The sequence below is a fragment of the Macrotis lagotis genome, chromosome 7, assembly GCF_037893015.1.
Source record: "Macrotis lagotis isolate mMagLag1 chromosome 7, bilby.v1.9.chrom.fasta, whole genome shotgun sequence".
Lineage (NCBI taxonomy): Eukaryota > Metazoa > Chordata > Mammalia > Peramelemorphia > Peramelidae > Macrotis > Macrotis lagotis.
This window is the reverse complement of record NC_133664.1, coordinates 38034171-38051223: the sequence shown is the minus strand read 5'-3', so window position 1 is coordinate 38051223 and position 17053 is coordinate 38034171. Positions and strand designations below refer to the sequence as shown.

Genomic DNA, 17053 nt, shown 5'->3' with positions numbered 1-17053 from the left:
AAAGGAAATACTGAAACTGAATGAGTGAGAGACAGAAATTAGAGAAAAAAAGTAATTGAGGAATCAGAAGAATGACATCAGGGATCCAAAAAAAGTTGACATTAATGAGAAAAAGGGATAGTGTAGAGAGTGGTTTTGAGCTGTGGAATAGGGGAGAAGATGAAGCTCTTGATTTGAAGAGAAAGAAGCAAGATTCTCAGCTGAGAGGGAGAAGAGAGCAGAAAAAAGGAAAGGTTAGATAGTGCCACTTTGCGGAATATGATGGGTAAGTGAACAGTTGGTAGGTCCCAACTGAGTTGAGATTATGTAAATTTGAGAGTTATCATTGGACATAGTTCCAGCATCATTTCAGTAGTGCGCAAGTAGAATTTCATAAGGTAGATTGGGAAAACTTAAGGTTGGAATTGGTTGATAAATTAGGAGAACAAGAAAAGATTGAGGGACTAAAGATCTTAATGATGAAGAAGAAGAAGTTTTGGGAGAGCTTGTAATTAGTAAGAATTTCATAATTGTGCCCCTTAGAGTAAGGAATGAGATTAAGGGCGCCTTAAGCATGGCAGTTGAGGTCAGGATATTTGTATATTGAAATCACTGTGAGGGCAAGAATTGTAATATAATGAAGAAGTAGTATTGAACTTCCGTTTCAAGGCAATAAATTTTGTTGTTTTTCATAGTTTTTTGGACAGTGCAAAAAACTACTGGGCAGTTTTCAGAATAGGGTGAGATATACTTAGCAGTTCTTGTATGCTTATTTTTTGTTATGAATTTATATTAATCCAAGAGCCTACCATTTTGGGGGTTCAGACTTCAATTCACTTTGAAACATCATCATCATCCTCCTCTCTTGATTATTACTTTTCATTTCTACCTTCACAACACTTGTATCTGTCTCCTCTCCACTCCCATTGCTACTATTATCATGCAGCCCTCTTGCACCTGTCTCCTGGATTCTCACAGATCTCCTGACCTCATTTCTCCATCCCCTTCTTCCACCACTCAGACTCCAGAAGGTCAGATGGAAAGTGCCTTGGCATGCTTTGTCTTCTTATGCTTTACGATCCCCTCTGGGGCATGGGCAGGCCAGCAATGCCAGCCTCCTCATTATTCTCACACAACCCATGCCTGGAATGTTCTCCCTCACAATTTCTGCTTCTTAGACTCTCTCATTTGGTTCAAGACTCAGCCCTCAGCTCAAGATTTTGGGGTCGGTAAAATATTGTATATAATATGCTAGAAGATGTTAAATTGTGTCAAATTTCAACATATGATCTTTTTATCTTTGCAAAAGCATAATTTATCCTCAGAATAAAAAAGGTGAACCAGAGTATAATCCTTGTGGAAAATACATGGTAAAACTTCACATTAATGGCGTTCCAAGAAAAGTAAGTATTCTTTTCAGAAGATTTGAATAATGCCAGATAAGATAAAATGTATTTTCATTTTTTTCTTTGCTTCCTTTCTTTTAAAATTCCTAAGATGATTTTTTAAAAAAGTATTTTGAAAGAGACTTTTAAAATGTTATATGGACTACAACAACTTAAGTTAGGAATAGGATGCCAGTTCTTGATGCCAACTTTGATCTTTATTGGTGGCTAAAAATAAAGTTAGGATAGTTGAACTTTTTTTAAAGATGTTTACAGAAAAAAAATTCCAACAAATTACATCGTCCTGATGCTTAAATGAACTTTCAGGCTATGTACTTGTTAGTTTTAAAATACTCACTGAACTAAAAAGAAGTAGAATACAGAGGAATTGTGGCAACCCATTGTATTATGGTGAAAAGATTGTGAAACAAATCTCTTCCTTTCCCCCTTTAACCAAGAGTCAAGGAACTCCTAGAGCAGTGTTGGATAGCATGGCAAGACACCAATCACTGAGGCCCTTGTCTGGCCATCCAAGGGGGAAGAGGGTTCAGTTGTGTGAGAAAGGGCATTAATGTAAAGTACAAACAGGAGGTGGCCAGATCATTCTGTCTTTATAGCACCACAAATATATTGGTCATTTGAGAAAGACCAGTTTGTTTATAGACAAACACTATGATTCTAGAAATCTCTACGGCTGTTTTCTTTCTTTCTTCCTCCTTTTTTTCATTAGAAATATACTTTAAGTGCTAAATCACCACTGCTAGGCCTAATGCATCTAAAGGACATCAAAGACAGAAGGAAAAGATCCTATATGTAAATAAAAAGAAAAATAATTATAATTGTGGTTTTTGTGGTGGCAAAAATAGAAATTTAAGGGGATGCCCATCAGTTGAGTAATGATTGTTTGAGAACGAACTATTAAAATGTGTTAGGATATTCTTGTGTTATAAGAAATGAGAAAATAGGTGTTTTTAGAAAGATATGGAAAGACTGAAGTGAGTTGATAAAGCAAGAAGTAAGCAGAAGTAGGAGAGGAATGATGTATATACTCTTAATGTTGATATGATAAGCTAATGAAGGAGATAACAATTTATTCAATAGCATACATAACATCATAAAGTCAACTTAGAAAACTGTAAGAACTATGTGTAATACATTGACCATCCTTGATGCCAGAGGACCTTTGGTATGGGGGGAAACAGTCTGTGAGGTGATGGATTCAGGGAGCAGAAATGAGACACATCTTTTAAATTTATTCAGAAGCTTAAGTATATGTTACATATGTACAAGGTATGTAATACATTCCTAAGGGACTATGTGTAACTAGTTCTTTTTTAAAGAACCATATCAAGAAGTTTTTTCTATTTGGGTTATTAAATGAGTTGATGATGACAGAGTTCTTAAATGCATCTTAATGCTTAATATTGTTGAAGTAAATATATAAAAGTAATTTTTATATTAATATTTTCCAGATTATTTTATGAAGTGAACTAGAAATGATGTTATGTAGGGATTCTCACCTACTGGTTAAATACCTTTTGTTTAAGGAATGTTAATTAGTTTTTCAACCTTGAATAACATGATTCTTTCATTTAATTTGCATAGAAAAATAAAGGTTATTTTGTCTTATTGATAAAACAGGAAGTAGTTATTGATCATTCAAATAGTAAGGTCCTTTTTATTTTTCACATAAAATGTTATTTCTAGGAGTCCATTAACTATACCTCTGGACATTTAATTGTATCTCAGATCCATCATGCTTTGCTTAGCTTGTGGGATCAAATAAGACATTACCAAAGATTATGACTGGTTAGGCTTTAAGAAAATGAAATTACCAGTCTCTCATTTCATCACTGTTTAATTATATCCTTTTTCTTTTAAATAATTTTTCTTGATGAAATAGTTTATTTTGCATAACTATAAATGTAAAATTAATTTTAATTGTTTTCTCTTCCAAGGTGATAATAGATGACCAGTTACCAGTTGATCGAAATGGAGAACTACTCTGCTCTTATTCTAACAACAAAAGTGAATTGTGGGTGTCTCTCATAGAAAAGGCGTACATGAAAGTCATGGGAGGATATGATTTTCCAGGATCCAATTCAGTAAGCATCAAATGGTTTGGATGCATAATTGTAAATACAGAATATCAGAATATAATTTTCTTCCAATTTGGAAAGCTTTAAAGGAAATTTTTTCACTTAAAGAAAAATTGGGAGTAAAATACTTTTTAACCACAGAAAAACAGTATGAATTATTTCAAGAATTCAAAGTTTCTTGTATGATAACTTATGAATATAGATTCAGAATGGAAAAGAAAAACGATCTCAGTTTTGTTTTCTTTGCTCTTTCAATGCCACATCAAGTGCAGTTCCTTCATTCTTAGTTTGCTCAGATTAAAAGGATGCTCACCTGTCCTGACTTTGTAAGCCATCTGAACTTAGTCCAGGTCTTAACTCTTTGTGGCTTCAGGTTATTTGAGGGCCAGAGGAGGTCATCTTATCCTTCAACATCATCCTGGTCCAGAACTCCCATCTCTGTCCAACTGCCTTCCAATGTGGAAGAGACTAAACTGTTCAATCATTTCAGACATTTCATAACTCTGCTTTGAGGTTTTCTTGGCAAAGCTACTAGAGTGGTTTTACCATTTCCTTCTCCAACTTACTTTACAGTTGATGAAACTGAGGCAAACAGGGTTAAGTCACTCACCCAGGGTCATACACCTGAGGAAGAACAGTCTTCTTGACTCTAGGCACTAAGGCACACCTGCCTGCCTCAGTGGAGCAGTAGACAGCACCAAACTTGGAGTCAGGAAGACCTTATTTTCAAGTCACTTAATCTTGTTGCCTCAGTTTCCTCATATGTAAAATGAGTTGGAAAAGAAAATGGCAAAACCTCTCCAACTGGGAGAATTGCACACCACTGACCATAGAGTTGGGAGGAACAATGAGGAGACTTATCTTGAAGAGAGTAAGGAATTGTATGCTGTGACTGGTGATCCTGGCCTCCAAAATGGCCTTCCTGTGCCTGGCTCCAGGCATCTTCTGTCCTTCACATTGGGAGTTCATCACCTTCTCATCTCCACCTGCTGGTTTTTCTGGTCTCCTTCAAGTCCCAGCTAAGTCGTCCTTATACAGAAAACTTCTCAATCACGATCCCCCCATGCCTCAATCCCTCTCTGGGATCATCTTCAATTCATCTGGTGTAGTTTGCATGCTGCGTATTCCATTGGACCGCGAGCTCCTGGAGGAGAACTGGGTTTTCCCTTTTTTGGATCCTCAGCTAATTCCTGGCCCATTATCTCTGGTAGTGGTATATGTCATATGGTATTTAGGAGGCACAGAACAAGTGCTTCATGAATTGTTGGAAAGTGAGATTTCACAGATGGGGCATGACATTGTACCCACTAGTGCTGCCAACCCTACTCATATGTTTCCTTCTATCTCACAATTACCAGAGCCAGGGAAGAGAAGCTAGACCAGAGGACATTTCTGAAAGACCAGTACTTGTAAGGGGAGACTATTATTGCTACAACCAGCAGGAGGTCATCGTTCCTTACCTTGTACTACTCAGTGAAATGGTCTATTTCCCCACATAGGTCTATAATTCTTTGTATATGTGAGTCCTCCCATTTGCTCCAGTCTCCCTTTCATAGTTCCATTCTGAAGAGCTATGTGGTGCAGTAGATGAGAGGCTCACATTCTGCCTCAGGTCCTGTCTTACATGACTCCATAGCCCTTCTGTGTCAGCATGACTTGGCTGGTAAGCTCACATATCCTGTCAGCAACATGATTCGTGGACTTTTGAGTGCATCAAGAGTCCAGCCCTCTATTTTACAAAGGAGGAAATGATGCCCAGAAAAACCCCCTGTTTCTTTACCAGAAAGAAGGTTCAGCCAAATTCTGGCATGTTCATTAATAAAATTTGCTAATCCACTTTATCTGAAATAGCCTATTGAAATACTATGGTGGAGAAATTTTATTAACTTTTGTGCATATTGTTTAAAAAAGATTAATAAACTGCCTTTCAAATTTACTAAATAAGGATTTTCTTTCATCTGTAACAATTCCTGAAATATGTTTATTTTACAGAACATTGATCTTCATGCTCTTACTGGGTGGATACCAGAAAGGATCGCTATGCATTCAGACAGTCAAAATTTCAGTAAAGAGAACTCTTTCAGAATGCTTTACCAAAGGTTGGGTTTTTTCTGGTTTTTGGTTTTTTCCCCCCATGGCAATGAAAGCTTCTCAGAGTGTCCCTGGGATAAGCTGAAAATAGCAATAGGAAAGAAGAGAGGCAAATTTTGTTTTTTTTTTTTATCATTTACTAGTCATATTTAAAAATTATATACTCATACTGTGGTTAAATAGTAACTTTACCCACATATAGAAGGAAAAAAATAGCACCAAGTAGAATTTACTTTAATTTTTTTATGTTCTGAATGTTTTCCCTCAAAATTGCTTTTCTGAGTGTATTAATATTTAAAATAATAAATAGTAAAATCAGGCTAAGCACATATTCTTTTACTTGGAGGTGGGTTTTTTTTATTTTTAGGGAAAGAGTAAATTGAGAAGAAAAGGTCGAGAGTACCCTAACATCAGAAGGAATACACTGATTTTTTTTTTAAATCACCATGAAAATCCCCAAATTCATAATCTCCATTTGGATAACTGAAGGCTGACTTCAGTGATGTGCATTCAAAATATAAATCTAAGAAAGTAAGATATAAATGTGAAATATCAGCATCTCTTTTTAGATATATTTAGAATTGACACCTTCAACCTTATAAATGTAAGACTTTTGAATATTTGACATTCAAGGCTTTCCTTCTTAAAGTTCATAGTTTTTTATAATTCTTAACAAGCTAACAAGAAATTATCAGACAGTATAATATAAAGGAAAGACTTTAGTATTAGAAAATGTGTTAGACTGTGGGGCAAATCGCTTTATCTTCTTTTGACCTTGGGTTGTCATCTATGAAAGGAAAGATTAGATGGTTTCTAACCCACCCCACCCCCCGCCTTTCTGCTCTCAGTGTCAGTAATTATTCCTATGTACAATCTTGTTTTAAGATTTATGGAAGACTTACGTAGCTGTGTGACCTTGGGCAAGTCATTTTAACCCCACTGCCTTGTGAAAAGATTTTATGAAAGACTTTCCTCACATTGAGCCAATATTGGGGTGCAAATGGGAGTTCCATTTTAGGGATGAGGAAACACTGACTCAGAGACATTATCTTTTCCCCAAGTAAATGTTAGAGGTGAGATTCAAACTCTGACTTTCTGATAGCTAGTACGTCATTTTTTTCCTGCTTTGTCACAATGCCTCTCAAAATTGAGGCTTTTATTTAAAGTTTATTGAATTGAACTCAGGATTTTATTCTGTTTGACATGTTGAGTTAAGAGGTGTTAACCTCTAGAGATGTCTTTACAATTTTACTTTATTTTGGCTTGTTCATTTTTAAAGGTTTTGTGATAATTCTAAATTTGTGGAAATTTGTCCTTAGACAAATAGTCTTTGATTTTTTTGTTATTTTTCCCTTAATCACCTCCCTTTTTGATGTTTTTTCCAGATTTCACAAAGGGGATGTTCTTATCACCACAGCTACAGGAGTGATGTCTGAAGAGGAAGGAGAGAAGTGGGGTTTGGTTCCTACACATGCATATGCTGTTTTGGATATTAGAGAGTACAAGGTTTTGAATTGAAATATTTGTCTCTTTCATTTAAAAAGGTGTTATTGAATATAAAAGGCCAATCAAGCAGTATATTGAAAAATTTATTGACAATAGAGGTAGATGAAATGGCAGGATTCTGGATTTGGCACTGATCTTCCTAGGTTTAAATATTGACCTCCCTGTGTGATCTTGAGCAAGTCAACCCTCTGAGCCTCAGTTTTTCTTCATCTGTAAAATTGAAGTATAGGATATCTCTAAAATCCTTTCCAGCTCAGTTATCATCTTGGACTGAATTGAAGAAATTGCCTACCTTCCATGTTTAACTACTGATCTCTTCAGGCTGGAGATTGTTAAAGGGAAGAAGGAGGGGTGGCTAGGTGGTGCAGTGTATAAAGCACCTAGCCCTGGAGTCAGGAGAACCTGGGTTCAAATCCGGTCTCAGACACTTAATAATTACCTAGCTGTGTGGCCTGGGGCAAGCCACTTAACCCCATTTGCCTTACAAAAATCTAAAAAAACGAGGGGGGAGAAGGAATAGGAAATACAGTGGCTTGCTAGATAATCAAGAGTCTGACCCCTGAATTCAGACCAATAAATTAAATATTTAAGTACCAGTTGAGGGCTAGATAGAGAAAAACAAAGAAATTGGGGCCATGAAGAAGCTTGTTTTCTATTGGGTGATAGAACTTTTCTAAAGGGTCAGAATGAGGAAGACCCACTCTGTCTTTGACCTTTTTGTGTGGGTTGCCTTGGCCAAAGACTTCATAAATAGCAGCAAGCATACAGGTGATGACTCTCTCCTTCCATGGCCCTATTCTTGGAGACATTAGCTCTTCTTGGGATTGGGCTGGAATATTTCCACCCTAGTGGAAATGGCCAGAACTCACCCTCCTGGTATCACCCACCAGAACTCTGTCAGCTCTGTTCCAGGATTAGATAGCACACTTTCACTGGGAAAGATGTAGAAAAAATGGTTCAGTCTCCACTGAATTGATTGACAATATTGATTGATAGGATATCAAAAAAATCAAAATAGATTGATAGAAGTGTTAAATCCTATAGAACAAATTATAAATCATAAATATAATCATAGAGGGGGGAAAGATTAGTGAAAGCCATAGTGGTCAGAAAAGAGTTCATGGAGGAAATTAAGATTAAAACTGATGGGTAGATAATGATCCTAGAGTAAGCTGTTTAATTATATTGATTACATTTTAGACCGAGTAGATAAAAAAGAGGTTATGTCAAACAGAACAATTTGTACAGAGACACAAAGATAAGATTGGCTTGACCTGTAGAAAGTTGAGTGTTTAGAAATGATGAAAATTAAAACTGAGGCCAGACAATTTTGATTGTCAGGCTGAGTAGACTTGAATGCAGTATGGAGCCATTGGAGGTTTAGGGAGTGGATTTTGACATATCTAAAAGATTAGTTTGATAGACATGCAGAGGATGACTTAGAGGAAAGAAGCTTAAAAATGAGTCCCTGAAGAATCAACTTTAAATAAGCAACTGTTGGGCAGTTTTTAAAATGAATTTGAATAAATGTGGCTGAGCTTACTGATAGTTTGAAAATGAATTCTTGTATTCCTTTCTATAGGGTCTGCAATTTATCCAGTTGAAAAACCCCTGGAGTCATTTACGTTGGAAAGGAAGATACAGTGAAAATGATTTGAGAAACTGGACTCCAGAGCTTCAAAAATTCCTAAACTTTGATCCGAGAACAGCTCAGAAAATAGATAATGGTAGTAATAATAAGAAAAATGAATCAACATTTTGAAATGTACTTATTTATGTTTAACAATTTAAAATGTATTTAACCCATGTGTGAAAGCATAACCACAGTTTTTTTTTATTTAAAACCTCTAAGCTTTATTTAATTTTCAGGTATTTTCTGGATCTCTTGGGAGGATCTGTGCCAATATTTTGATGTGATTTATTTGAGTTGGAACCCAGCTCTTTTTAGAGAATCAACATGTATTCATAGGTTTGTTAATTTTTTAATTAATATTTTATTTTTCTCAATTTACACATATAATAATGTAGCATTTTAAAAAAAATTTGAGTTCTAAATTTTCTCATTTCCTTCCCTTCCTCTTCAGTGAGAAGGCAGGCAGTTTGATACTGGATATTCATGGGCAGTCATGCAAATATGTTTCCATATTAATTATGTTGTGAAAGAAAACAGACCAAAAAAATTCCACAAAAAGTTTTGAAAAATAAAAAGTATGTTTCCACATTTAACCTCCATCATTTCTTTCTCTGGACGAGGATAGCATTTTTTTGTTAGGAATTTTACAGATTCCTGTATTACTGAGTTGTCATTCACAATTGATCATACTGCTCTTATTGTGTACAATACAGTGCTCTCCTCATTCTCACTTCATTTTCCATCCTTTTAAATAAGTCTTTTCAAGTTTTTTCTGAAAGTATTCTGTTCATCGTTTCTTACAACACAATAGTATTCCATCACAATCATATACCACAGTTTGTTCAGCCATTCCACAATTGATGGGCATCCCCTCAATTTCCAGGTTTTTTTGCCACCACAAATAATAAATATGGGCTATTTTCCATTTTCAAAATCTCTTTGGAATACAGACCTAGTAGTGGTATTTTTGTTCAATTCCAGATTGTTCTCCAGAATGGTTGGATCGGTTCATAGTCCTCCCCATTGTGCATTAGGGTCCCAATTTTCCCACCTTTCCAGTTTTCCCAGCAATTTTTGTCCTTTAGTTGAGTTCTTGACCCAAAAGGTTGATGAAACACCGGGATACTGTGATCATTTATTGCTGTGTATGGTGTACCTAGTCTACTCCATTGCTCCACAACTCTTATTTCAGATTGGTTTGAAGACTGTAATACAGTTTGAGGTCTGGTACAGCAAGGCTGCCTTCCTCTACATATTCTTTACCATTTATTCTTCCAGATGAATTCTGTTGTTATTTTCTAGAATTGTCACTTGTATTATCTTGACCTGGCTTATCTATGAGAAATTAAGATTTTTCCAGTTATTTAGATCCAACTCTGTAAAAAAGTGTTTTGCTTGACAGGTAGATAAACAAATATTTTATATTAGTTGTTTGAAATGAAATTTTTCTATCATTTGCTGCCATTTTGTTGATGATTTATGTGGGTTCATTTTATAGCCTGCAACTTTTATAGTTATAAATCATTTCAACTACATTTGTCTAGGAATTTTTCAAGTATACTTTTCACAGGTTTGTTACCACGAAACTTCAGCTTCTTTCAAAAGTCCTAACATTGACTTTGTCCCTATATTTTTAACAATAACTTAATGATTTTTTACAACTAATATTTTAGGGAGAAAGATACAGTTCCTTCTTTTTAGCTAACAGTTGCATTCTTTTGTCATATTTTTACTGCTATTTTTCATTTCCCTGGCCTTTTTGTGCTTTATTCATTTACATTGTTTTATAGACAGAATTTATTATTGTCTTTTCAGCCTCCTAAGAAGTTAATTCACCATCTCATTCTTTTTCAAATTTCATTTTTCAGTACTTGGGATGCTAAGCACGGGCCAGTGAAAGATGTGTACAGTCTGGCGAACAATCCCCAGTATAAACTAGAGGTTCACTGCCCACAAGGTGGCGCTGCTGTCTGGGTTCTGCTTAGCAGACACATAACTGACAAGGTACTCAAAACCTCTGCCCACTCATCCAAGGAGTTTGAGAAGTAAAATTGGATGGTATTGATTAATGAGGCAATTTATTCTTATTCATTTCTATAAATGGGGACATTTGTCTTTATCAGAACTGGTTTAATTTCTATTTGTACCCTAAAAAGATTTTATACTTTGAACAAATTAATATTTTTCTCTAAAAAATAGTATTTATAATTTACTGAAATATTAACTCAAATTTTGTATAAAATGATCTCTAAAGAATATAGTATTTTTTTTTCTTCACTGTGGTGCTTTATTTATTGTTTTGCTTATTAGACCTTAAGTTGGTAAGCAATGAAATGTTTTAAAGTAGACTTGGAAATGAAAAATTATTCTAGCTGATTCTATGAACAGTAAATTCTCTGAAATAAGGTTATTTTTTTTTAAGGATACTTGGTTGCATTATATTAAATATATAATTTTTATCATGCTTAAACTTTTGTGATTTAAACTTCAGGTTTTCTTATAAGTATCTTGTTCATATTTTTTGCCATATTATAGTAAAAATTCACTTTTTTTAGGATGATTTTGCAAACAATCGAGAATTTATCACAATGGTAGTATATAAGAGTGATGGGAAAAGAATTTACTACCCAGGTATGTTTGTTGAGATACTTTATCATTAAAGCATATGCTGAATTTATATACATGTGATTTTTGCATTGAAGAAAAATAACATAATTTTGTTTTGTAGAGATTGACATTTTTAATCTGACTGGAAATTAAGAGATATCCCTGGGATTTTTTACCTACTAACTGTGACTAGGTCTCTGTTTCTGAGAAATCCTGAAATGTCATCTTGGGTTTTGACCATCATCAATTGTAATAACAATTCTCTTCTGCCTCCTACAACTAGCCAATATTTCAGTTTTTCATACTCTGCTCATTAATAGTTTATGGTAGTTTAAAAGAAAACAGCAAATAGTTACCTAAGAAGTAGAGAGAGACAAAACCCTCCTCTTTAAAAAAAAAATAGTACTAGTACTAGTAGCAGACTAGTAGTTGTCCTAATGCCTTTCATTCTTGAAGAAGGCCCCGGCATCAGGGAGGCGATGTCACGACAAGCACATGGATTGGATTTGAGTGAGGGGAAGTCTGTGACCTTGGGCAAGTGCTAATACTAGTAAGGGAGAGAACAGAATTTTTAAACTATAGGTTCGTGTTCTGATTCCCAGTAAAATTCATGACTTGTATTGCCAAAGGAATGGTTCATAAGCATCTTAAAAACGACATGGTGATCCAGAGCTAGCCCAGTGTCCTCGAGAGCAGGTAGCACCCAGGCTGATTTCCTTTCTGGACTGTTCCTAACTTGGTTATTTTGGAAATGCTGCACAGAGAGGTTTCCTGGGTTTTAGATTTCATGTGACCTCATGCTATCAAGTCTAATTAGGCAGGTCTGAACTCCAGGATGCCCAGGTACAAATAGTGATGTGGAGTCCGGTGCCCTGGGGTCTTTGCTTGACCTTGGGTTATTTAACATGCTTATCAATGACTTAGGCACAGCTGCTTAACAAGCAGTTCTTAAGGGACCAACTATATGCAAGACATTGTACTTTGTGCTGAATCTGTGGTTACAAAAATGAAATAATCCCTGCGCTCAAGCTTATTTTCTATTGGGAAAATAAAATGGGCATCACAAGTAAAGGAATACAAAGTAATTTCAAGGAGGAAAGAATGCTACTATCAAGAATCAAGAAAGTGAGCTGGGCTTTAAAGGAAGCTCAGTGTTCTCATTCTTCCCTGTCTCCATTATAGGCTTGTCATCCATGTCCCACCTTGTAACTAAATGTACTCTGAGGCTTTATCCTGCACCCTCTTCTCTTCTTTCTTCGATCTTAATGACTTCATCAGCTTCCATGAGTTAAATGATCATATCTGTATATATATCCAGAGCTGTTACTGTATTACAAGCTTGCTTTTTAGACATTTCCTACTGGGTATTCTGTAGCATCTCAGACTCACTATGTCCAAAACAATTCATTTTTCTTCCCAAGTTGTGTCAGTTGCACCATCAACCTTGAGGTCACCTTGCCTCCCTCACCTTCCCCAGATCAAATTCTGTACCGAGGCTTCTCTGTTCTATTTTACAGCATCCCTTGTATCTGGCTCCTCTATTTCTATATCTACTTTAGTTCAAACATTTCTAATTTGTCTCCTTGCCTTCCATCTGTCTTCTCTCAAATCCATTCTCCATACAGCTGCCAAGGTGATATTTTTTTGGATGTAGGTATGACCATGTTATTCACCTGGTCAGAAAATTCCAGTGACTGTCACCTCTTAAGACAAATGTCTTTTAAAATTCTTCATATTTCAGTCCTTATTGCATAGTTTTGCCCATCATACATTTTCACCAAACTGAGCCTTTAGTTTTTCTGAAACATTTCATATTCCTTTTAACAAGAGTAAGGCCTCAGCCTTGAATATATCCCTTCTTCACCTCAGAATTTTAGAATCCTGATTGTCAGGAGTAAAGAAGTCCAACTGTCACAGTTAGTAGCTGTGGGACAGAGAGGGAGCAATCTAATTAATCTCAATTTCCTCATCTTTGAAATACAGATCACAGGGTGGTTATGATGCTCAAATAAGAAAATGTCTATAAAAGAGTTCTGCAAATCTTGAAAGTACTGTCTGAAATGGTGATTGTTATGGTTAGTGGCACAAACCAGGACTGTATCCCAAAATAGATCATACTTTCTTTAAACTAAACCTTGAGAAAGGAGGAGAATTGGTAAGGCTAGTATAGTAATTAACTACAAATGGACCCAGCTCATCAGGCAGGTATGGTAGTAAAATACATGATTTAAAGGTTTTTAGTAGTATAAATCACAGCTATGTTGTCTTTGAATAGACCTCAAAATAGTTCATTTGGGCTGTTTTGTATAGTCACATTTTGACTGAGTCATTTTCAGAATAACTAGTGTATAAAATCAGAGCATTTTTTAATAGACCTGATTCTGTTGTTAGACATCTAACCAAACATCAAATCGACATTAAAAATAAGCCTGAAGTAAAATGTGACTGATTCTAAGTAGGTTTTTTTCCCACCAGCTGATCCACCTCCCTATATTGATGGAATTCGAATCAATAGCCCGCACTATCTGACCAAGATAAAGCTGACAACCCCAGGGCCTCACACCTTTACATTAGTGGTGTCTCAGTACGAGAAACAGAACACCATCCACTACACAGTAAGGGTATGTTTGTTCTGTGTTGATGTTGAGATTAAAGGAATGTCAGCCAGATGGCGTGGTAGTGTTTTCAATGGAAAAAATACTCTGCTCTTTGTAAGCAGGTGACTGGGAGAAATGTGATTTCTTTCCTTGGGGTGGGGGAGGGGGGACAGGCAGTGGAGTATAAACAGATTACAATCTCTCTTAATAATGCTTTTTTTAGTTGTACTGACCAGCAAATTTTCTCCCAGGAGCTACCTTGGTACTGAACTAAACTGCTTAGCACAGTGCCCACCATGGAGTGGGTACAATATAAATTCTAGGTGTTAGACCAGAGATGAAAAGTTTGGTACCAGAATCACATGGATTGGGAGAATAAAGGAGGTTTCTTTTCTAAAAATTAAGCAGTAGTATCTTACTGCAATTCATTAGCTCCTTTAGAAAAAAATAATCTCAATATTATGAGGGTGGTGCAGTGAATAGAGTACTGGCCCTGCAGTCATGAGTACCTGAATTCAAATCCGGCCTCACACACTTACTAATTACCTAGCTGTGTGACCTTGGGCAAGTCATGTAACTCCATTGCCATGCAAAAAAGTAAAAAAAAATTAATATTGTGCTTCATTTTGATGACCTTTGTGTTTCTCAGAATAGATTCTCTAAAATCTGTTCTGATAGCCTTTGTAAATTCAGTTTTTTTTTAAATCAGTAGAATTGATAATTGGTAGAACACTCACTTCATAATCACAGGTGCTTTTACATCATTGTTATCTCATTTGATCTTCATAATAGCTATAAGTTTCTAATAAAAATATTACCATGGATGAAGAAGCTGATGTTCAGAGAGGTTAATGTATTGCCCAAGGCTTAAGTGGTTACTAACTGTCACTGCCAGTCAGCCTGTGGGTTCTAGTATACACTGCATTTGACTAGAAGGGAATTGGCAAACTAGTCCATCTAGAGGAAGGGTCTCAAGAGTAAAGATCCTGGAGATCATGCCACATAAAGATTAAAGGAATTCAGACTGCTAATTTAAGATTTCAAGGGGACCTCCTCATGAATGAGAGAGGCGCTGGTGAGGGTGGTCTAGAAGTGTTTTGCTTGCCTATGTTTAGGGTTAATTAATGTAAAGAGAAAACTTGGTGATCTGATTTTCCCCCCATTGGAATTTTTTAAGCAAGGATTGGTTTGTCACAAGTGTGGGTATGTCTTAGAGGGATTCTTGTCCTGTTCCCCACTTGTGAGTTCTATGCCCACTTGGGGGCCAAGTAAATCCAAAATTTTTTAGCTTCTTAGCATTGAGAAGATCCACAGTAAGAGGTAGTAAGAGTTTGCTGGAGGTATGCATGTCACCATAGCTTTATGTAGTCAGTTGTCTATGAGCTGTGGCAGTGACCAGTTTAGAGAAGCAGTTTCTTCTAAACTGAAACTCCATACAGGGAATTGTTTAAATTTTTAAAGTATTTTGTAAGTAAAAAGTATTTGAACAGCAGATATATGACTTCTTTTTTTCAACCTAGGTGTATTCAGCATGTAAATTTACTTTTTCTAAGATCCCTACACCATATATTGTATCAAAAAGGGTAAGTAAGATGCTTCTTCGGGTCAATATGATTTATATATTACAATCTTGTTAGTTCAGGTGTAATGTGGACTGGGATGGTGTTGTGAAAATGGAAAGGAAAGAATACAAAAGATATTTCAAAGAAGTTCTTTGTTCCAATTATATTGAATTTTATTCATTCAGCATGTGTTGCTTAAGCCATCTACTATTCATAAAATATTAAAGAAAAATACAAAGATGCATAAAAACTTGCCCTCAAAATATTCTTCTGTCAGGTAGATAAAAGTCTTATCTAGATAAATATGATTCAAGATTAAAATGTGGTAAGATACAAAATTGGGCCAGTCACACTGACCCTTGAGAGAAAGAGAAGGAGTGATCCTTTTGACAGGAGTGAGGACAATCCTTGTGCAGGAGCCAGTGATGGAGCAGGGCCTGGTTGAAGGGGATTTCAGCAGGCAGAGATGAAGCAGAGAAGCCTTACTAGTTCCTCTCTCATTTCCCCAAGTCTAGACTGGAATTATTTTCAAAGAGAAATTTGGGAGTATAAGAAAGTCTCACACATATTCATCAGACTTTTTCAATAAAATTTATACTAAAGTATTTTGTGTTTTGGTTTTTGTTTTTTTTTTTAGATTAATGGACAGTGGAAAGGTCAAAGTGCTGGAGGTTGTGGGAATTTCAGGGATTCCCACAGAAATAATCCCATTTACCAATTCCAGCTAGAAAAGGCCGGGCCACTACTGCTTGAGCTAAGAGGACCAAGGTTTGTTTAGAGGACTAAAATTATCATAAAATTAGGCTGTTAGCCATAAGTATGGTTTAAAGTGTGCCTGCCTTAAGAAATTGTTCAAAAGAAGTTGCTGATATTCTGTTGTTTTAAAATGATTTATCCAAAACAAGTAACTAGAATGTAAAATCCTTAAGGATTTCATCTTTTTGTCGTTGTGTCCTCCATGCCTACCCTCATGCTCAGTTGATGAGGTGAAGTGAATGTATAGTTGTGGGCTCCCAGCAACTCCTCAGGGTCTTGGAGATTTCATTCACTGCACCAGGCAGTGTAAACACAAGAGGAAGCAGTGTCCCTCACTCTGCAAAAGCTGTTTTATGTTGTGTCTGGGGGTTAAAATTTTTCAAAAACTTAAGGTTTTAAAAATAATAATCCAAATAGCCTAGTATATAGTATTTAATTTTAACTTAACACATATACTAAGTGGCAAAAAGCAATCTCTTAGAAGTTGAATAATGTGTTAATTTTGATAGACTCTTAATTAGTGGTATAAATGATATTTGTATAACCTAGTGCAAAATAAGTATGCAAGTGTTGCTGAATTGTAGCTCTCCCACAGCTCGCTTACCTAATGGTACATCTATGCTGTAAATGTAGCCATATTGCAAGTTTGCATTTCTTTGAGGGTTATGAAATAATTTCATTCTTTTTTAAAAATAATAGGCAATATAGTGTTGGCTTTGAACTTGTCACGGTGTCAGTGACAGGAGATCCTGGTCCTTCAAGTTTTCAAAAGAAGAGCAGTGGTGATTATAGGTAATGTTCATATTTTAAATCTAATTTTTCTTTCTTCTTTCTTTTC

General features: G+C 35.8%; 1 protein-coding gene across 5 annotated transcripts in view; it reads left to right on the top strand.

The window, feature by feature from the left end:
• Positions 1 to 17053, top strand: part of CAPN7 (calpain 7) — a 47764-nt gene that overhangs the window by 12891 nt on the left and 17820 nt on the right. For 4 of the 5 annotated variants that reach the window (XR_012470471.1, XR_012470470.1, XM_074195776.1 and 1 more), the window contains exons 9-20: positions 1289 to 1382; positions 3323 to 3469; positions 5456 to 5562; positions 6940 to 7060; positions 8643 to 8787; positions 8930 to 9029; positions 10562 to 10697; positions 11249 to 11324; positions 13776 to 13921; positions 15418 to 15480; positions 16097 to 16227; positions 16915 to 17007. Coding sequence is in view for 3 of the 5 variants with exons in the window: in XM_074195776.1 (XP_074051877.1) it covers positions 1289 to 1382; positions 3323 to 3469; positions 5456 to 5562; positions 6940 to 7060; positions 8643 to 8787; positions 8930 to 9029; positions 10562 to 10697; positions 11249 to 11324; positions 13776 to 13921; positions 15418 to 15480; positions 16097 to 16227; positions 16915 to 17007 (1359 nt within the window). In the remaining 2 variants the exon portion in view is untranslated. The remainder of the gene's footprint in view (positions 1 to 1288; positions 1383 to 3322; positions 3470 to 5455; positions 5563 to 6939; positions 7061 to 8642; positions 8788 to 8929; positions 9030 to 10561; positions 10698 to 11248; positions 11325 to 13775; positions 13922 to 15417; positions 15481 to 16096; positions 16228 to 16914; positions 17008 to 17053) is intronic. The other variant, XM_074195777.1, reaches the window with a different exon arrangement.